Below are 14,884 nucleotides of genomic sequence, written 5' to 3'. Positions count from 1 at the left end.
TCACAGAGTTAGTTAGCTACCTTTACAGAAAAAGAATGAAAAACAGAAATTCAAGATTTCTTTGACTGTAACACAAATAATCTGCGATATACAGTATTTAAACAGCAATGCTTAAACCCCCCATTTGTTTAATGTGTAAATTTTGTGCCAAAAATGTATTTATACTCTTTTAATTTAAAATTCAATACTTTATTTATTCTGTCACCTTTACCCTTCTCCTCATTATTGCTTTCAGAAAGATAATTGGGATTTTGAGGGAGCAAGTGCCCGCCCCTTAGTGCACATTTAATAGCACTTGCACCCCCGAGTTTGTTGCTCTCTGCACTGACACTGGATCAAAAACCCAGAACTCCGTGCAGAAAGAAGCAACAGGGGATGCAGCTCAGCCCTGTCCTTACAGCATACGTGCCTCCCACCGCCTGTCTTTCTTGAATTGAGCACTGCCTAAAGCAGGCCACAGTTGATTCAATGCACAGTCCGCAGGTCTCTGCTCTCTATTTTGTAGTATATGGGGCATTGTAATTAAGGCCTTTTGTATCTTAATTCTTACAGTACCCAAACAAGTTCTTTTCTCTCAGTCACACTTCTGTCAGTTTCATTCTCTGCCTTTACTAGTATTGGATTCCCATATTAGTAAATAAACCACCTGCTACCACTCCATTATGGAGCTTAAGCTACACAAACCTTTTGTTCTTCATTTAGTGATAAACAGAATATATATACAAAGTCCCTCTCTGCAACTTGAGACCCTTAAAACTGCTGTCAAAGTTAATATACTGTATTGATTAAGATTTAAGAAGCTTGGGTAGAGTTGCCCTTGTTATACATTGTGGTAAGAGACTAGTTATTGACAATTAAGCATAAGAGTCTTTCTGAATACAAACAACAATTCTTTGTTATGTATCTCATTTTATGTGTAAATCTTAACCCTATTTTACACCCCCAAACAGTCCAGAAGCTGATCATCAGTTTTCCTTCTGTACGAGCCTGAACAATGCTTATTCATTTACACTTTGCATTTTCTACTGTGGGGACCAACATCCATGTCTCGGCCACTGATGCAGGAGTGAGCTCCTAGGAAGTAACTTCTCTTATGTATTTTCCAACTGTTCCATGATAACTCCGTCACAAGTACAGGTACAGTGTTCGTATCACCCTCTTTAAAATGCCAGCTTTAAAGATGACCGAGAGAGCACTGTACTTATTCCACTCCTCTGCAACAGGTTAGCAACAGGCCTTGAGTAAGTAAATCATGCCATCTTTCTTTAAGGCAGCCACCAAAAAAGACTCTCTCTTTTGTCTTTCATGTCTGCCTGTGATTTGTGGAGAGGTTTGGGTTGAGTTATACAGTGCTACTAATTATATTGAACACTATGGCAAATGAGATCTCATTAAGAGGAAACCCTAATCCCCCAGATCCAATGTAATTTTTTGGTCATGCCATATTTTAGATGTGTCTATAATGAATACTCTTCACTCTGATATTATGTATTGTACCTGCACATTCCTATTCAGGCTCACAGCAGGAAAGAACAACCCCTCCATGTTTTCAAAAGCAACTGGACCTTGCTGTTCTTCATTAATGGAGAAGGTCAAGGTACGTCTGGTAAAGTCTAAGAGGACACCAACAGTAGCCCCTTTTGTGATGCCACCTTCACTCCTGTGAAAAACAAGAGAAGTCAAGTTTGCTGCAGTCATACTTTATGTGTTAATAACTAGGCCTTAGTTCGCTTTACTGCGTTTGCTATAAGACCTGTGCTTGTACAAAGTTTCCTCCTTTGATCTGGAGTCTAATGTGCATTCATTGGCCATATGCACGACAGAGAGGTCAACTCACTTTACATGCCTTGAAAGTTAGTGTTGAAGATGTGGGTATCTAATATTCTTTTCTACAATTGGTAAACTGTACTGCATCCCACTTTAATAAGACAGAGCCATTGCAAAAATTGGGGTTTTAATCTTCTGTAGACACAAAAATACACACGCCTTGCCAGTAATAAATACTGTCAACTAAAATATCAGGAGGTATTACCTGTTTGTGTGTGAGTTGCTGTGCATGAACCAGCTGCGATTATTATCCACATACATGGCCCAGGCTTTATCATCCTTCCCCAGCATGACATCTTTCATCACTTCAACACGTGCAACGCCAAAAGCGGGGTCTGGGTGGTTATCATAACGATCGATTGTGAGTTCCCAATAATGGACCCCTTTAGAAAACCCAGATTTTCCCAGCACCACCCTGTCATCATAGCTGTTGCAGGTCACCGTCAGGTTGTCATTAGAAAAAATGATGTCTGGATGTGCTGAACCAGGATCGAATGCAAACCAGGGAACTGCAGGGATATTAGTAAGAAAAAGAAGTCTTTAATGTTCCTTTTGATTAAGTACAGATTGAGAATCTGAGTCACTGCTTATATAATTCTTCTACATATCTCTGTTAATCACAAGTGAGAGAGACAGAGAGAGACATAAGGATACAAGAATATTACATGAAATATTATTATGCAAAACACCACAAAAAACATTATCTTTGAAAATTAGCTCATTTGATACACACGTCAAATTCTAGAAACAGTGGTGTTCTTATCCATATGAACACAGGGCCCTTGGAAAAAAAAACTTGGTAGGAATAAAAGCATGGTTGTTGGTCCAGGCATAGAAACAGTTGAACATAAATCCTTTAACAGGATACCACTCACAGATCCCACAACGTATGTGGTGCTCAGATATAGGACTGGAGTCACATTAATAAAACACTATCAGCTTTTATTAGTTAGATGTAAAGATCTGTGCAACAATCCCTGCAAACAGTCGGTTATAACATCTATAATACATCAAGACCAATCAGGGTTCATGCTCAACAATTATTTAACCACAGACATAAATGGGTGCATACTCGCACCCATTTAATCATAACAACACAGGCTGCACAATCATGGTGGCGTTGGACTAATAGGTAAAATATCTCTCCACATTTCTTACTTAAAGACTAACCATGCCCCATGTTCCCACAGCTCTAAACTCAAAAAGAGATAGAGACATATCCTCCGCTATTTACAATTAAACCATGTAAGGTACTATTTTCCTCACTGTAAATTAAATAAGTAACCTTCCCAACTGAAGAAGAACTCTGGAACCTGCAACCAAACAAAATAATTTCCATATAAAGCTCTTATCAATGCCATTCCAAGCTTTTTTGCTGGAGCATATAACAAATGGCATGACATGCTTCTCTCCCTTTTTCAGGAATCTCCACTAAATATACTAAAGCATAAAGAGACTGCTTGCTATATTCCTACTACCACAGCTATGTTTTCCTCTTTCAGGGACTGAATCAGTATCCAATACAGCACATCTTCCCAAAACCAATAACCCTTATAAGCTACTGGGTCTATTACATTGGGTGAGAACTACCAATACATACATCTTTGTTCCTTTATAGATATCCAGACGCTATATGCTGTTGTGGGATCCATGACAAGACTGAATACCAGTAATTTACGTTGTAGTTTAGCAAATTCACTTCAATATTTGCATTATTTTCAGCTCAGAGGCACACAGTCCCAAAATATCTTATTTGCTACTTTGTAATGTAACAATTTCTCAAGGGTTGGTCCCTTCTCCACCCTTCTCCCATGTAAAATATGTATTTAAAAAGCTACAAATAATAAAAAATGACCAATTGCAAATTGTTTTAGAATATTACTGAAATTATTGAAATTCCAAGTACAGCTCCAGACACCGTCTATCAGCCCATCCTGCTGCATCGGAATATGGTTTGATTATGTATAACAAAAAAGTAAAAGTATAATAGGCTGAAATGTATAAAAAAGTATAGAATCTGTTTTCCAGAATATCTGGGGCTTTCCATAATTTGGATCTCCATATTAAAAGATCTATTACAAAATTTAAACATTAAATAAACCCAATAGGATTGTTTTGCCTCCAATCAGGATTAATTATAGCTTACTTGGGATCAAGTACAAGGTACTGTTTTATTTGCTCCACGTAAGGCGAAAATTGTATTACAAAATCTTAATTTTTAATGTAAGACATATTTTGTACAATGCTCAACATTCCAATTTGCTTTAGACATAAATAAATGTATTTTTTCTATTTTGGTCATAGTTCCCTTTAACTGAAACTTCTCTTATTATAACCCATGCAAAACCTTATTGAGATGTTACCTGGCGAGGCACAAGATTCCTGGTCTGGGCTTTGAAGGAATTCAAGTGGACTAGGCATGGCATCGATTTGCAGTCGACCTGCAAGTGTAGCTGACATTCGAGAAAAGGGACCTAGTACAGGTAAAGACATGTACATAAATGTAGGTGTGTTTTGCTACACACACTGTGGAAATGATACTCAAATTCCTGACAAAGGGCATTCAGCAATTAACTGGTGGATATTGTTGTAGCATCCAGAATTTCGCTTAATATTTCTATGGATTTTTATGAATTTGTTCTGTAAAAGTCATTACATTTTGCTTTAGACTATCTTAAAGAACAAGGCTGCAGTTATTTAGCATTGACTTTTCCTTTAAAATGCCATTAAATCTGTTATATACACTCTCTGTATCTCCTTGTCCAACATCTCATTCCCCAAAGGAAGGGTTTTAATATAAGGCTGGTCCTTCCTTTGCTAAAACAGCCTTTACCCCCTACTCTTCTGGAAAAACTACAATGTTGGACACAAATGAGGGGATCAGGCCTGGCTCACACTGGCATTTCAATTCATTTCCAGTTGGGCTGAAAAAAACTGAAAGTCTGGATTACAAAAACCTCTCAAAAAGTTGGTAACTACCCCCTCTCCTGAAAAGCTGTCTTAGATTTGCCGCTGTACCTCTTAGAAATCCTGCGCAAAACTGTGTCTTGCGAACAAAGCAGGGAGCTTGGAATAACATTACTTCGGTAACGTATGTAGGCCCCCATTTAATCCAATGAGTGGGGGGAAGTCAGGGGGGGGCATGGGGAGCTGTGGGTCTGCATTTATTCAGGAGTTTAAATCAACGAGTGGGGGAACTACATTTTGTAAAGGAAAGCTGCGGGTCTACGTTCTGCCTGATTATGAGGTCTGTAATTTAAATCAACAAGCAGGGAAAGTCAGCGGGGAATTTGATTTTGGAATAATATCACAGGGAAGATCAATGGGAGAAAAGCTACTGGTAAGCACTTCAATGCATTCTATGTGACAAAAATGCAGAGAAAACCACCCATTTTTCGCTCAAAAAAAATTGGAATTAACTTACATTTTGAACAGAAAAAAATGCAGTAAAAAAAATGTTTACAAATTTTTCAATGTTTTGCTAATTTTTTGCAGATTTGTTCATTACTATGTAAACATTGGCCCATGTACAGTCAGCTTTAGAAAATAGAATAAAAGCATTTATTTCTTGTTCATCGTCCTCATTCCTCTATAAATGATTGTATCTATACGCCCTAAAGACTGATCATTTAGGGTTTCTAAGAGATCATGCTCTGGAAATTATGTATACTATATATATAGTAAGTTACATAATAATACACTCCATAATACCAGCCAGCAATGCATCTGTAGTAAATTTTCTATCCCCATCAAAACAACTATAATTTAAGGCCTTGGCCTTATGTGACCCACTAAGGCATTTTATCCACCCCCTTTCAGCATTCTCAAGGGCTTACACAGACGTCTCAGTGTCACACCATTATTGCCATATAATCCTCTCGGCAAACCTCAGCCAAGCAGCCCAGTCTATACAATATGTGAACAACACTAATCTAAAAACAAGAGGCAAATGAGCCATTACCTGGAGAGCCACAAGATTCCTGTTCTGCATGCTGAAGGAATTCAAGTGGACTGGGAATGGAGTTGACTTGCAGTCGAGCTGCAAGTGTAGCTGACATTCTGCGAAAAGGACCTGGGTAGAGACAATATAAAGGAATGTGTGTAGGTTCACACACAAATAGAAATATGGCAGCATCACAGCACAAAGACATAGCAGTGGGCTGTAAGGGAACTGTGTAATACAAAACCCTGATGTCAGAACTGACAAGTGACACAAACATGACAAGCTGACACATATGAACTACCCCAGCATAGCAGGAAAAGCTGTCACCCCTACAGAGAATAAAGGAGCAATATACGCACACATTCAGCTGAAGCCCAAAAAAAGAAGTCTGTGCTGTAAATGTGTTCTGCTCATATCTTCACAAAATCTCTCTATATAGACTAATTTAAACTGTGTTCCTGGGGGTCAATGAAATAAAAGTTGCCAAGCTGGGCCCAAGTATAGTAGCTCCTTAATAAACAATCAGAAGGTCACATTTATGTAGCAAACATCTAATTGGTTACGTTGGTTTGCTAGACCTGGTACAAACTGTGCTACCTTTATGTATCACCTCTATTAAGCATTAAATCTTTTTGTACTTGGGCTCTGTTAACCAAATATAGTACCATAGTGAATACACCCATGGACAGTGGGCTCTGTATTATTATTTCCCTTCTTTACTGTTTGTGCTCTCAGGTGAAATAAATGTCTTTGTTACATAAAGAAAATGAACTGTAAAGCAGAGCTACTTAGATTTATCCCCATCCATCACTACCGCCAAAAAGCTGAGGAGGAAGCAGTTAGCTGCCAACTCAGTCTGAAAGAGCCAAAGTGGCCACCTTTACTATTAAAAAAAATAACATGGTGTATAACAGCTTATTCAGTTACTATATATTATAGCCTATATATATTTAGGCTGTAGGATGTGTGGATATTTGGAAAATATATATGTAGAACTGACCAAAGGAGGGTTGTGCAAAAAGTCTGGATTTTCATATCAGTTCTGGCTGAATGTATTTACCACAGGTTCCCTGTGCCATATTAAGAAGACACAACATTGCTGGCTTAGGCACTTTGCAAAAGAAGATGGGAACTTCTTTAACAGAAGGAGTAAGCATTTTGCTCATGATAATGGATAGCACACTGAACAGAAATATAAAAGCAAAAATATCACAGCATTCCATGAGTTAACTTATTGCAGGAAACCAACAAAACCAAGAACAGCCATAAACCATACTATGACTAGAAGTCCAGAATATACACGATCAATCGAAAACACATCACAGAAATTTAAACATGTAAAAGAACCTACAACCGCAAGAAAACATCACTTAAATATGCACACAGAAAACTGTGAATAGCACTTGTTATGTGCTACGGTATCCGGAAGCTACGTATACAGCAACAAAGAATGGAAGGAATGCATAGAAAACAAGAACTGGGCTGAGTATTGGCCCACAGGCAAACATAATAACATGGAGTCATTCTGAGAAAACACTGCCATCTGTTTAAGGGTTCACTAGCCCATGTGCTGTTTTTTGTCGCATTTTCCAGATATATGTAAGTGCTTATAATATTGAAAAAGGGACACAAATGTAAATACGGTAAGTAATAAAGTAAGTAGGTAATCAAACAGAATGACTCGTGGTGAATTCAGCCCATTTCCATTTTCAGGAGATATGTTGTAGCAGGGATCCCCAATCTTTTATACCCGTGAGCCACATTCAAATGGAAAATGTGTTGGGGAGCAACACAAGCATGAAAAAAGTTCCTGGGGGTGCCAATAAGAGCTATAATTGGCTATTTGGTAGCCCCTATGTGGAATTAGAGCCTATAAGAGGTTCTGTTTGGCTTTACACTGGGTTTTATGCAACCAACTATTGCCTCCAAGCCAGAAATTCAAAAACAAGCACCTAGGGGTTGTTAAGCAACATGTTGCTCACGAACCACTGGTTGGGGATCACTGTTGTATATGGTATATGTTGATAGCAACCTGGTTGTTGGTGACTCCTGGGGGCCTGGTGTGATGATGTACATCTGCGTGGACGATTAGGGCAATGACACAGGGAACTACTTGTAGTCAGCTACTTGTCGCTACTGACTGGTAATAAATTGGTCCTTAATGGGGCTACACATACATAGCTACTAAACTAACATAAGGTATTATATTGAATAATAAACTAAAATCTTGGTTTGCCGAGTGCAAGAGATTATCTTGTCACTCAAATGAGTCCCCAGAAATCCCAATATTCCCTTTGTTGTGCAAGCATAAACCTGGTGGGCCATTATTTCTCTATGCATTTTATCTATGTTTCCTCTAGGATTCCAGGAAATAATTCCACCTGTTAGAGTCAGTTCTTTCCTTCTGTAGTAAAGCCACACAAACAATAAAGCAGACAGCTACACTTTCAGTTGTACAGCACATAGACAATACAAGATAGCTATTCCTTTAAAATTGATACCTACAGGAATAAGTATGCCTTTTGTTGTAAGCAGCAGGACTTTCTTTTCCATAATACATTACAGATACATATGTCCATATGACAGGACTTCACACGACTGATGTACACAAGTTTATTACAACATATACAGGTTGAATATATATATATATGTATATTACATATACAGGTATATTGTAACACTCATAATCAATTCTCGGCAACAAAATAAAAACACTTCTATTTTAAGGCATTTTGTTTGGGGCAATTTATCTGTTACCCTTTACATACACCTACTGTAATGCACCAATGGAACAGATGCCACCCCCACCAACTGAACATATACTGGTCACTTTGTACAGCCCTCTGTATACTTAATTCAATCCTTTTATTTTATATTAGCTAGATGGGCTCCATATAGTGGCCTGGGTGATGATCCTGTAAAAAAAAAACTGGGTAAAGAAAAGGCAGACCGCAAGCTACTCTGATAAAACATTGTTTGCTGATAAAAATGTTCCTTCAATGAAGTATCATACTTTTTGAATTGCCTATCTTTTTTGAGATTTAGATTTGTTCTATATTTGTCCAGAATTGGATATACTGCCAAACAAGAAAGCACAGAACCACCATTAAAGGAGAACAGCAGGACTCCCTTGTCATGACTCTAAGGTACTTGGCATCTTGATGGCACCTTGCTGTGTGTGCAGTGGGATGGGAGTAGCATCAACTAGAAATAATACTTTTCTTAATATTATTCTTTAACTATACATTGTACTATAACATACATTTACATTTAATGAATCCCAACGATAATCTTACACATATTACTTTTTTTAAAAGATATTTCCCTTAAACTTGCCCATAAAAAGAGACCTACATATAACATAAAAGAAACAAGAAAATAGCAGGTGTGTGCAAACAGATGGTAAATGACATTTTATCATGGTGATTTAAAGCTTGATGAGTTTCTATTTTTGATTTAATGTAAGAAATGTAATAGACTGGTGTATTTTTAGTAGCTATTAATGTGTAAAATTCCACTTCACTCTACTCTTCCTGATTCAGGTGACTGTACTGCACAAGAAACAGCACAAAGAGGAGGTAGGGTGCAGGATGCATGTAAAAGGTTTAGTTACACCAACATTGAAAATAGTAAAAATGAAGATATTATTTCTCTAATTTGTGCATGCCCTTGCCAAGAATATGAGTAAGGACTACAATTCAAATTTTGGCCAAATACTACTTCAGAAGATTGGTACTTATCTCTACACAAAATGATGGGTGACAAAAAGTGTTTTAAACAGATTGGTAATTAATGACACAGCAGGTAAACATAACATAACAGATAAAGAGCATAGTTAAATACAATCAGTGTCTTTATGCACACATTTTTTAAGTGTTTATCCATCTCTGGGAGGGATCCCTAGCTTAGACTTTCTCTTTAGGGCTCTGGCACACGGGGAGATTAATCGCCCGCGACAAAACTCCCTGTTTGCAGGCGACTAATCTCCCTGGATTGCCATCCCACCGGCGAAAATGTAAATCGCCGGGGGATGGCATACATTCACTGAAATCGCGCAAGTTGCCTCGAGAGGAATCTATATTTTTGCTGGTGTTAGAGGCCTTTTACCTCATTATACACCTCAACATTAAGGCTTGTTCTTAAGCATCATTTTTAAACAGACCCTATGTAGAAACAGTACATTCTAGGATTTTAACTAGCATGCTTTCTTTCTTTTCTAATTGTTCTATGTGTGAGCATTGACCAGGCAAATGCCTGTAACTTCTAAAGGGGTTCCATAAAAATCTAATTTGAAATTGTGACGTTTAAAAGTACATTTTCATAAGTTAGTACTACCACTATTGTCAGTCAATGACTACAGCAGACAAACAAAGGGCTAAGAGAAAGTAGCAAAACAAATGTTTCATACCATACCAGCATATTCATAGTGTTGGCAAGATAATACATAGTGGTCAAGTGCTGCCCAGAGACAGATATTGCCATATAATTTCCATTACCTTCAGAAGTCTGCAGAACCAGTGTCTTGCTGTATAGGCTGACCCCTGCCTTGTTGAACGCTTTCACTCGTGCATTGTATGTGCTATTAAAATGAAGGCCATCCACTGTGCACATTGTCTCCTTCCCAACAAAGACTTCCTGTGAATGAAAAGGAAAGTCAAACCTTCATAAATACTCTTCTTTAATCAGCAATATAATTGTTTTTTTTTCTCTACCCTACGGAATATTTAGCCATGCCTCAAAAAGACTGGTCATATCAATACTAAGCGTGCAAAGCGTGCAAAGCCTTTATGGCTCAATTCAACAAATGATTTCTGCACTTCAAAAGGCTGCGCTTCCTCTTGTTAAAAACAGTATTTTTTTTAATATGGATATAATGCATTGTTTTTACTGATTATTACTCTGAAGGGTTTGCCATGTCTAAAAAATGTATTTTGTTTAGAATGTAGTGCAGATCATATTTGTTAGTTATATTGTTTTATTATTATTGTTACTGTTATTATATTTATATTATATTGTAGTTCCCATGTCACCATTTTAATGCAATGGACAATTTTTTCCTTGGGGCTGAATGAAAGAGTGCCAGATCTGATTTGTGCTTCAGATAAACCAGGTGCATTTAAAATGAAAATACTTATGAACATTCAAGGCAATGTATGTATATACAAAGCCCCTGGTGCTGGACATTTTTATTGCATCATTTCTCCAGTGCTGGGAATAAAGTTTATGAACTAGGGTTTGCAATTTATTGCCTGCAGCCTGCATATAGATTGTGTGCATTGTTTTGACTGCAGAAATAGGAGAGTTCATGAGTTAGCCATTTGAATAAATCAATAGCAATCATTTCCTCTGGCAGCGCTTCATCCCCTTTTATTTGTAATGGAATACATGGCTTCCTTGCAGACTGAATGTGTCTTGTGATTTTCATTTTAGCTAGACACTGAAAAGGGTAAATAATAATAACCATCATCATAATAAATAAGAGGTTTTAGTTTCTCTTCAGGGATTATACTGCTGTGGATAGTTGCAAAGATATCTACCAACAATACAAATAAGAAATCGGCTTCCTCTGTAACTGTATGCAATGCAGCAGAAAGTGACCTCCTCAGACGTATTATGGACAAATTGTGCACATTTGCTTCTACTTTACAGCATCATAGTTTTTAAGTTGGTCTTACCCTGAATTGACCTCCATTTCCATCATCCAGCTCCAGTATGTACCCTTCTGTTTGCACCATGGACATTGGGGGCTGTTTCCATGACAGAGTGGCACTGTTGTTGTGGTTACAACATTCTTCCAGCTGCAAGAGTGGTGGTGCTGGAACTAGAGAGGGAACTACAGAGGGAAAAATCACATGACCATTGATACTAAGAAGAAAAATATTCACAAACAGTAAAACTATCAGTAGGCTTCAGTGATACAACATGGATTCTCCATGACAAAGCACCTCATTTAATTAGTTAATAACCAATCTCATATGCCTTAATAGAAGTCAAGAAGTTTATAAGTTTACTCTTGGGGTACAATTCTTTATTATTACAGCATTTGTTATATATTTCATTAACAGAATTAGTGCTATCACAAAGCACTAGTGAAAAGAGGTGAATGTCATTTATTGACAAAGGGCAAACAAAGAGTATCCCATAGCACCCTACACCAAGGATAACATAAATGTGCACTTCTACACTGCTTATAAGACTTTACAATTCCTACAAAAACCTCAATTATGAAATTCTTTTATAACAGTTTATTAATAACATAATCCTTGTTTAATACTGGCTTCATAAATTGTCAATATATATATAGAGCTCAGATCTATACTGCATATGAATAGTAGGCCTAAACAAGAGGCCTTTAAAGGAGAAGGAAAGAGTTAATCACCAGGTCTGAGAACTTGTTTAATTACAAAAAACTGACCATTTATTCATTTTATTTCGAAACCAAGATATTTTGTTGCATATTTATCAACGAGTGACATACTCTAGCATAGCTGTACTTCACTCTTTACTAAATACGCCCTAATGTTTCTTTAAAGAAGAATGAAAGGGTTAATCACAGTTATTACAGTGATTACAATCCCCCCAGTATATGAACTGTAGAGTGAAAAAGGCAGATTTTTTCTTAAAATTCTCTTTACTGTGCACCCACAAGGATAAAAACGAAGCGGTAAGAGGATCGCTCAGTGGTGCTCCTCCCGGGGTATCAGGTAAGTGATTACAATCACTGGGGGGTGCCTAACATTTGGTACCCCCCGTGTGATTAACCCTTTTATTCTCCTTGTATGTCATCCTTTGATGTCCTTGTCGTAAGTGTGGTAAATGGTGACACTGTTTCCCTGTTAATGTAGAACATTTTGATAAATATACCTGAATAATAAAAACCCCATGAAAGTATAGATTCAAGGAAGCATTATGCTACTTTGTAAATGATGCTGCAAAATAAAGAGTGAGTGTTGCCCTGAGCTAAACTTGCTGAGATGAAAGAATTTGCTGGCCAATGTTTGGCAGTGTGACAGAGGAAATATTTGTCTGAGGAAGGAATTGCACATACAGCAGTTACCTGCTAAATTACTTTATTTAACACTGACAAACAACAGCACTTTCTGTTACTTGTCCAAGTGAACCTCTTAAGGAGACAAGCAAGGTAAATGCTTGAAAAGGAGGAAGCAGAAACAAGGTTTTCAGCTCAAAAAATTATTTGTGGTAATTACACATCAGACTACACTTGTGCCTTTAGACATAAATACAGTTGCAATATGAAGGACTCCAACAGATTTCCTAGGCCCCCAGAGTCCACAGCGGTTCTACAGATGTCTTTGAATGACATTTTCATTTTCTAGATTTAAAATCTGTTGAATGTGTTCATGTGTTCAAAATCTGTTGAATGTGTACATTATTGTACCATCACCTTAAAGAGCACATGCATCTATACCGCTGAGGGGTGCAACTAGTGCTAGATTAAAAATATGCCTCATATTGTAACATTGTACATGTATGGGACCTGTTATTATTATTATTATTTACATTTATAAAGCGCCAACATATTCTGCAGCGCTGTGTTATCCAGAATGCTCAGATAAGGGATCTTTCTGTAATTTGGATCTCCATCCTTAAGTCTACTAAAAATTAAACAAATACTATAGGATTGTTTTTCCTCCAATAAATATTAATTATATCTTTGATCAGATACAGTACAAGGTACTGTTTAATTATTACAGAGAAAAAGGAAATAATTTCGAAAAATTTGAATTATTTGCTCATAATGGAGTCTGTGCAAGATGGCCTTTCCGTAATTTGGAACTTTCTGGGTAATGGGTTTCCAGATAATGGGTCCCACATCTGTAGCATGAATCTCACATAGGTACAAGTAACTTTTCAGGGGATACCCACACCGTTTCTACAGCGGGGTGCTGCTGCCATGAAGCGAGCTCAGGCCACAGCACCCCCAGAGTTACTAGGGGTGGCAAAAAGCTGCTGAATTTAACAGGTAACTTTAAGAGCCAAAATTCGGCTCTGCTACTGCAGAAAGCGAAACTGCTTCTCTAAAATAGCGATGCGCCTCCCGGGACCCCCTATGGCACTGTAAAGGTAAGCACGGGGGGCTCAGGGGTCAGAAACGCCCCTGTTTCAATGAGTACAGAGGCTTTAAATTCTTTAATATTCTTGGTAAAGGTATTTTTCTTTCAACTAATCTGTTTCTTTAAATACATTTTACAAACAAAATATTCATGTTTATTCTAAATCCAGTGTGCCTTTTACTGAGCATCTGTCTGGATAATAAGCACCATTCAGGCATCTAATTATTGTGTGGCTGTTTTCAGCCCACGATTTTGTGTTGGAGTGTCGGATCTGATCTTACTGCTCTTGACAAGCAAGAAATGACTCCCACGGGCTCTGATAAATCTGTGCCTTCCATACATAATCAATTCTATAAACCTATCCAAGATAAACCCATTTTAAACTAAAGCCTATAATATCTTGACAAGTATAATGGAAATACTGGTTATAAAGAAATAAATTAATATAAATATATATATATATATATATATATATATATATGTGTGTGTGTGTGTGTATATAAAAGTATGAAAGTATGTGCAGGTCCAGAACTAGGGGTAGGTAGAAGAGGCACGTGACTAGGGCGCAATGGTGGGGGGGAATGAAGTGCAAGACACATATCTCTTCTGTTGCCTACCCCTAGTTAGGGCCCTTGCCCTCCATCGCCCACATCATGTCTACCCCTCCTAATAGCACACGGGGAGGGTTAAGGTGACGAGTTAGGTTGCCTAGGAGGCCCAGCCAGCTTAGACCGGTGATGTGTGTGTCAGGACAATATTTACAGCATATATAGGCACCCTAGAGCCTGGAATGTACAGTGCCTAGGTTGCGTGTGTTTGTATGTATATGTTTGCTTGTGTGGGTGTGTTTATATATTTATATGTGGGTGTGTTTGTATGTACGTATATAGACTGAGAGGAGAACAGCCAGAAAATTAACAAAGTAACCTACATAGGTTGGATTCCACTACACAGAGCCTAGTGCTGTTCTCTGATAGCAACTTTGATAGTTATGGCAGCCCCCAGTACAGGTACCATATCCCTATCAGGGGCACAATAT

General features: G+C 37.7%; 1 protein-coding gene across 5 annotated transcripts in view; it reads right to left on the bottom strand.

Moving 5' to 3' along the window:
• Positions 1–14,884, bottom strand: part of trim9 (tripartite motif containing 9) — a 59,133-nt gene that overhangs the window by 5,057 nt on the left and 39,192 nt on the right. For 2 of the 5 annotated variants that reach the window (XM_004917160.4, XM_004917161.4), the window contains exons 6-11: positions 11,446–11,603; positions 10,267–10,405; positions 5,789–5,899; positions 4,191–4,301; positions 2,033–2,336; positions 1,498–1,660 (exon numbers count right to left, since the gene is read on the bottom strand). In XM_004917160.4, the coding sequence (XP_004917217.1) occupies positions 1,498–1,660; positions 2,033–2,336; positions 4,191–4,301; positions 5,789–5,899; positions 10,267–10,405; positions 11,446–11,603 (986 nt within the window). The remainder of the gene's footprint in view (positions 1–1,497; positions 1,661–2,032; positions 2,337–4,190; positions 4,302–5,788; positions 5,900–10,266; positions 10,406–11,445; positions 11,604–14,884) is intronic. The other 3 variants (XM_004917163.4, XM_002936574.5, XM_004917162.4) reach the window with 2 other exon arrangements.

The sequence above is a fragment of the Xenopus tropicalis genome, chromosome 8 (genome assembly GCF_000004195.4).
Source record: "Xenopus tropicalis strain Nigerian chromosome 8, UCB_Xtro_10.0, whole genome shotgun sequence".
NCBI lineage: Eukaryota > Metazoa > Chordata > Amphibia > Anura > Pipidae > Xenopus > Xenopus tropicalis.
This window is presented reverse-complemented; position numbering and strand designations above follow the sequence as displayed.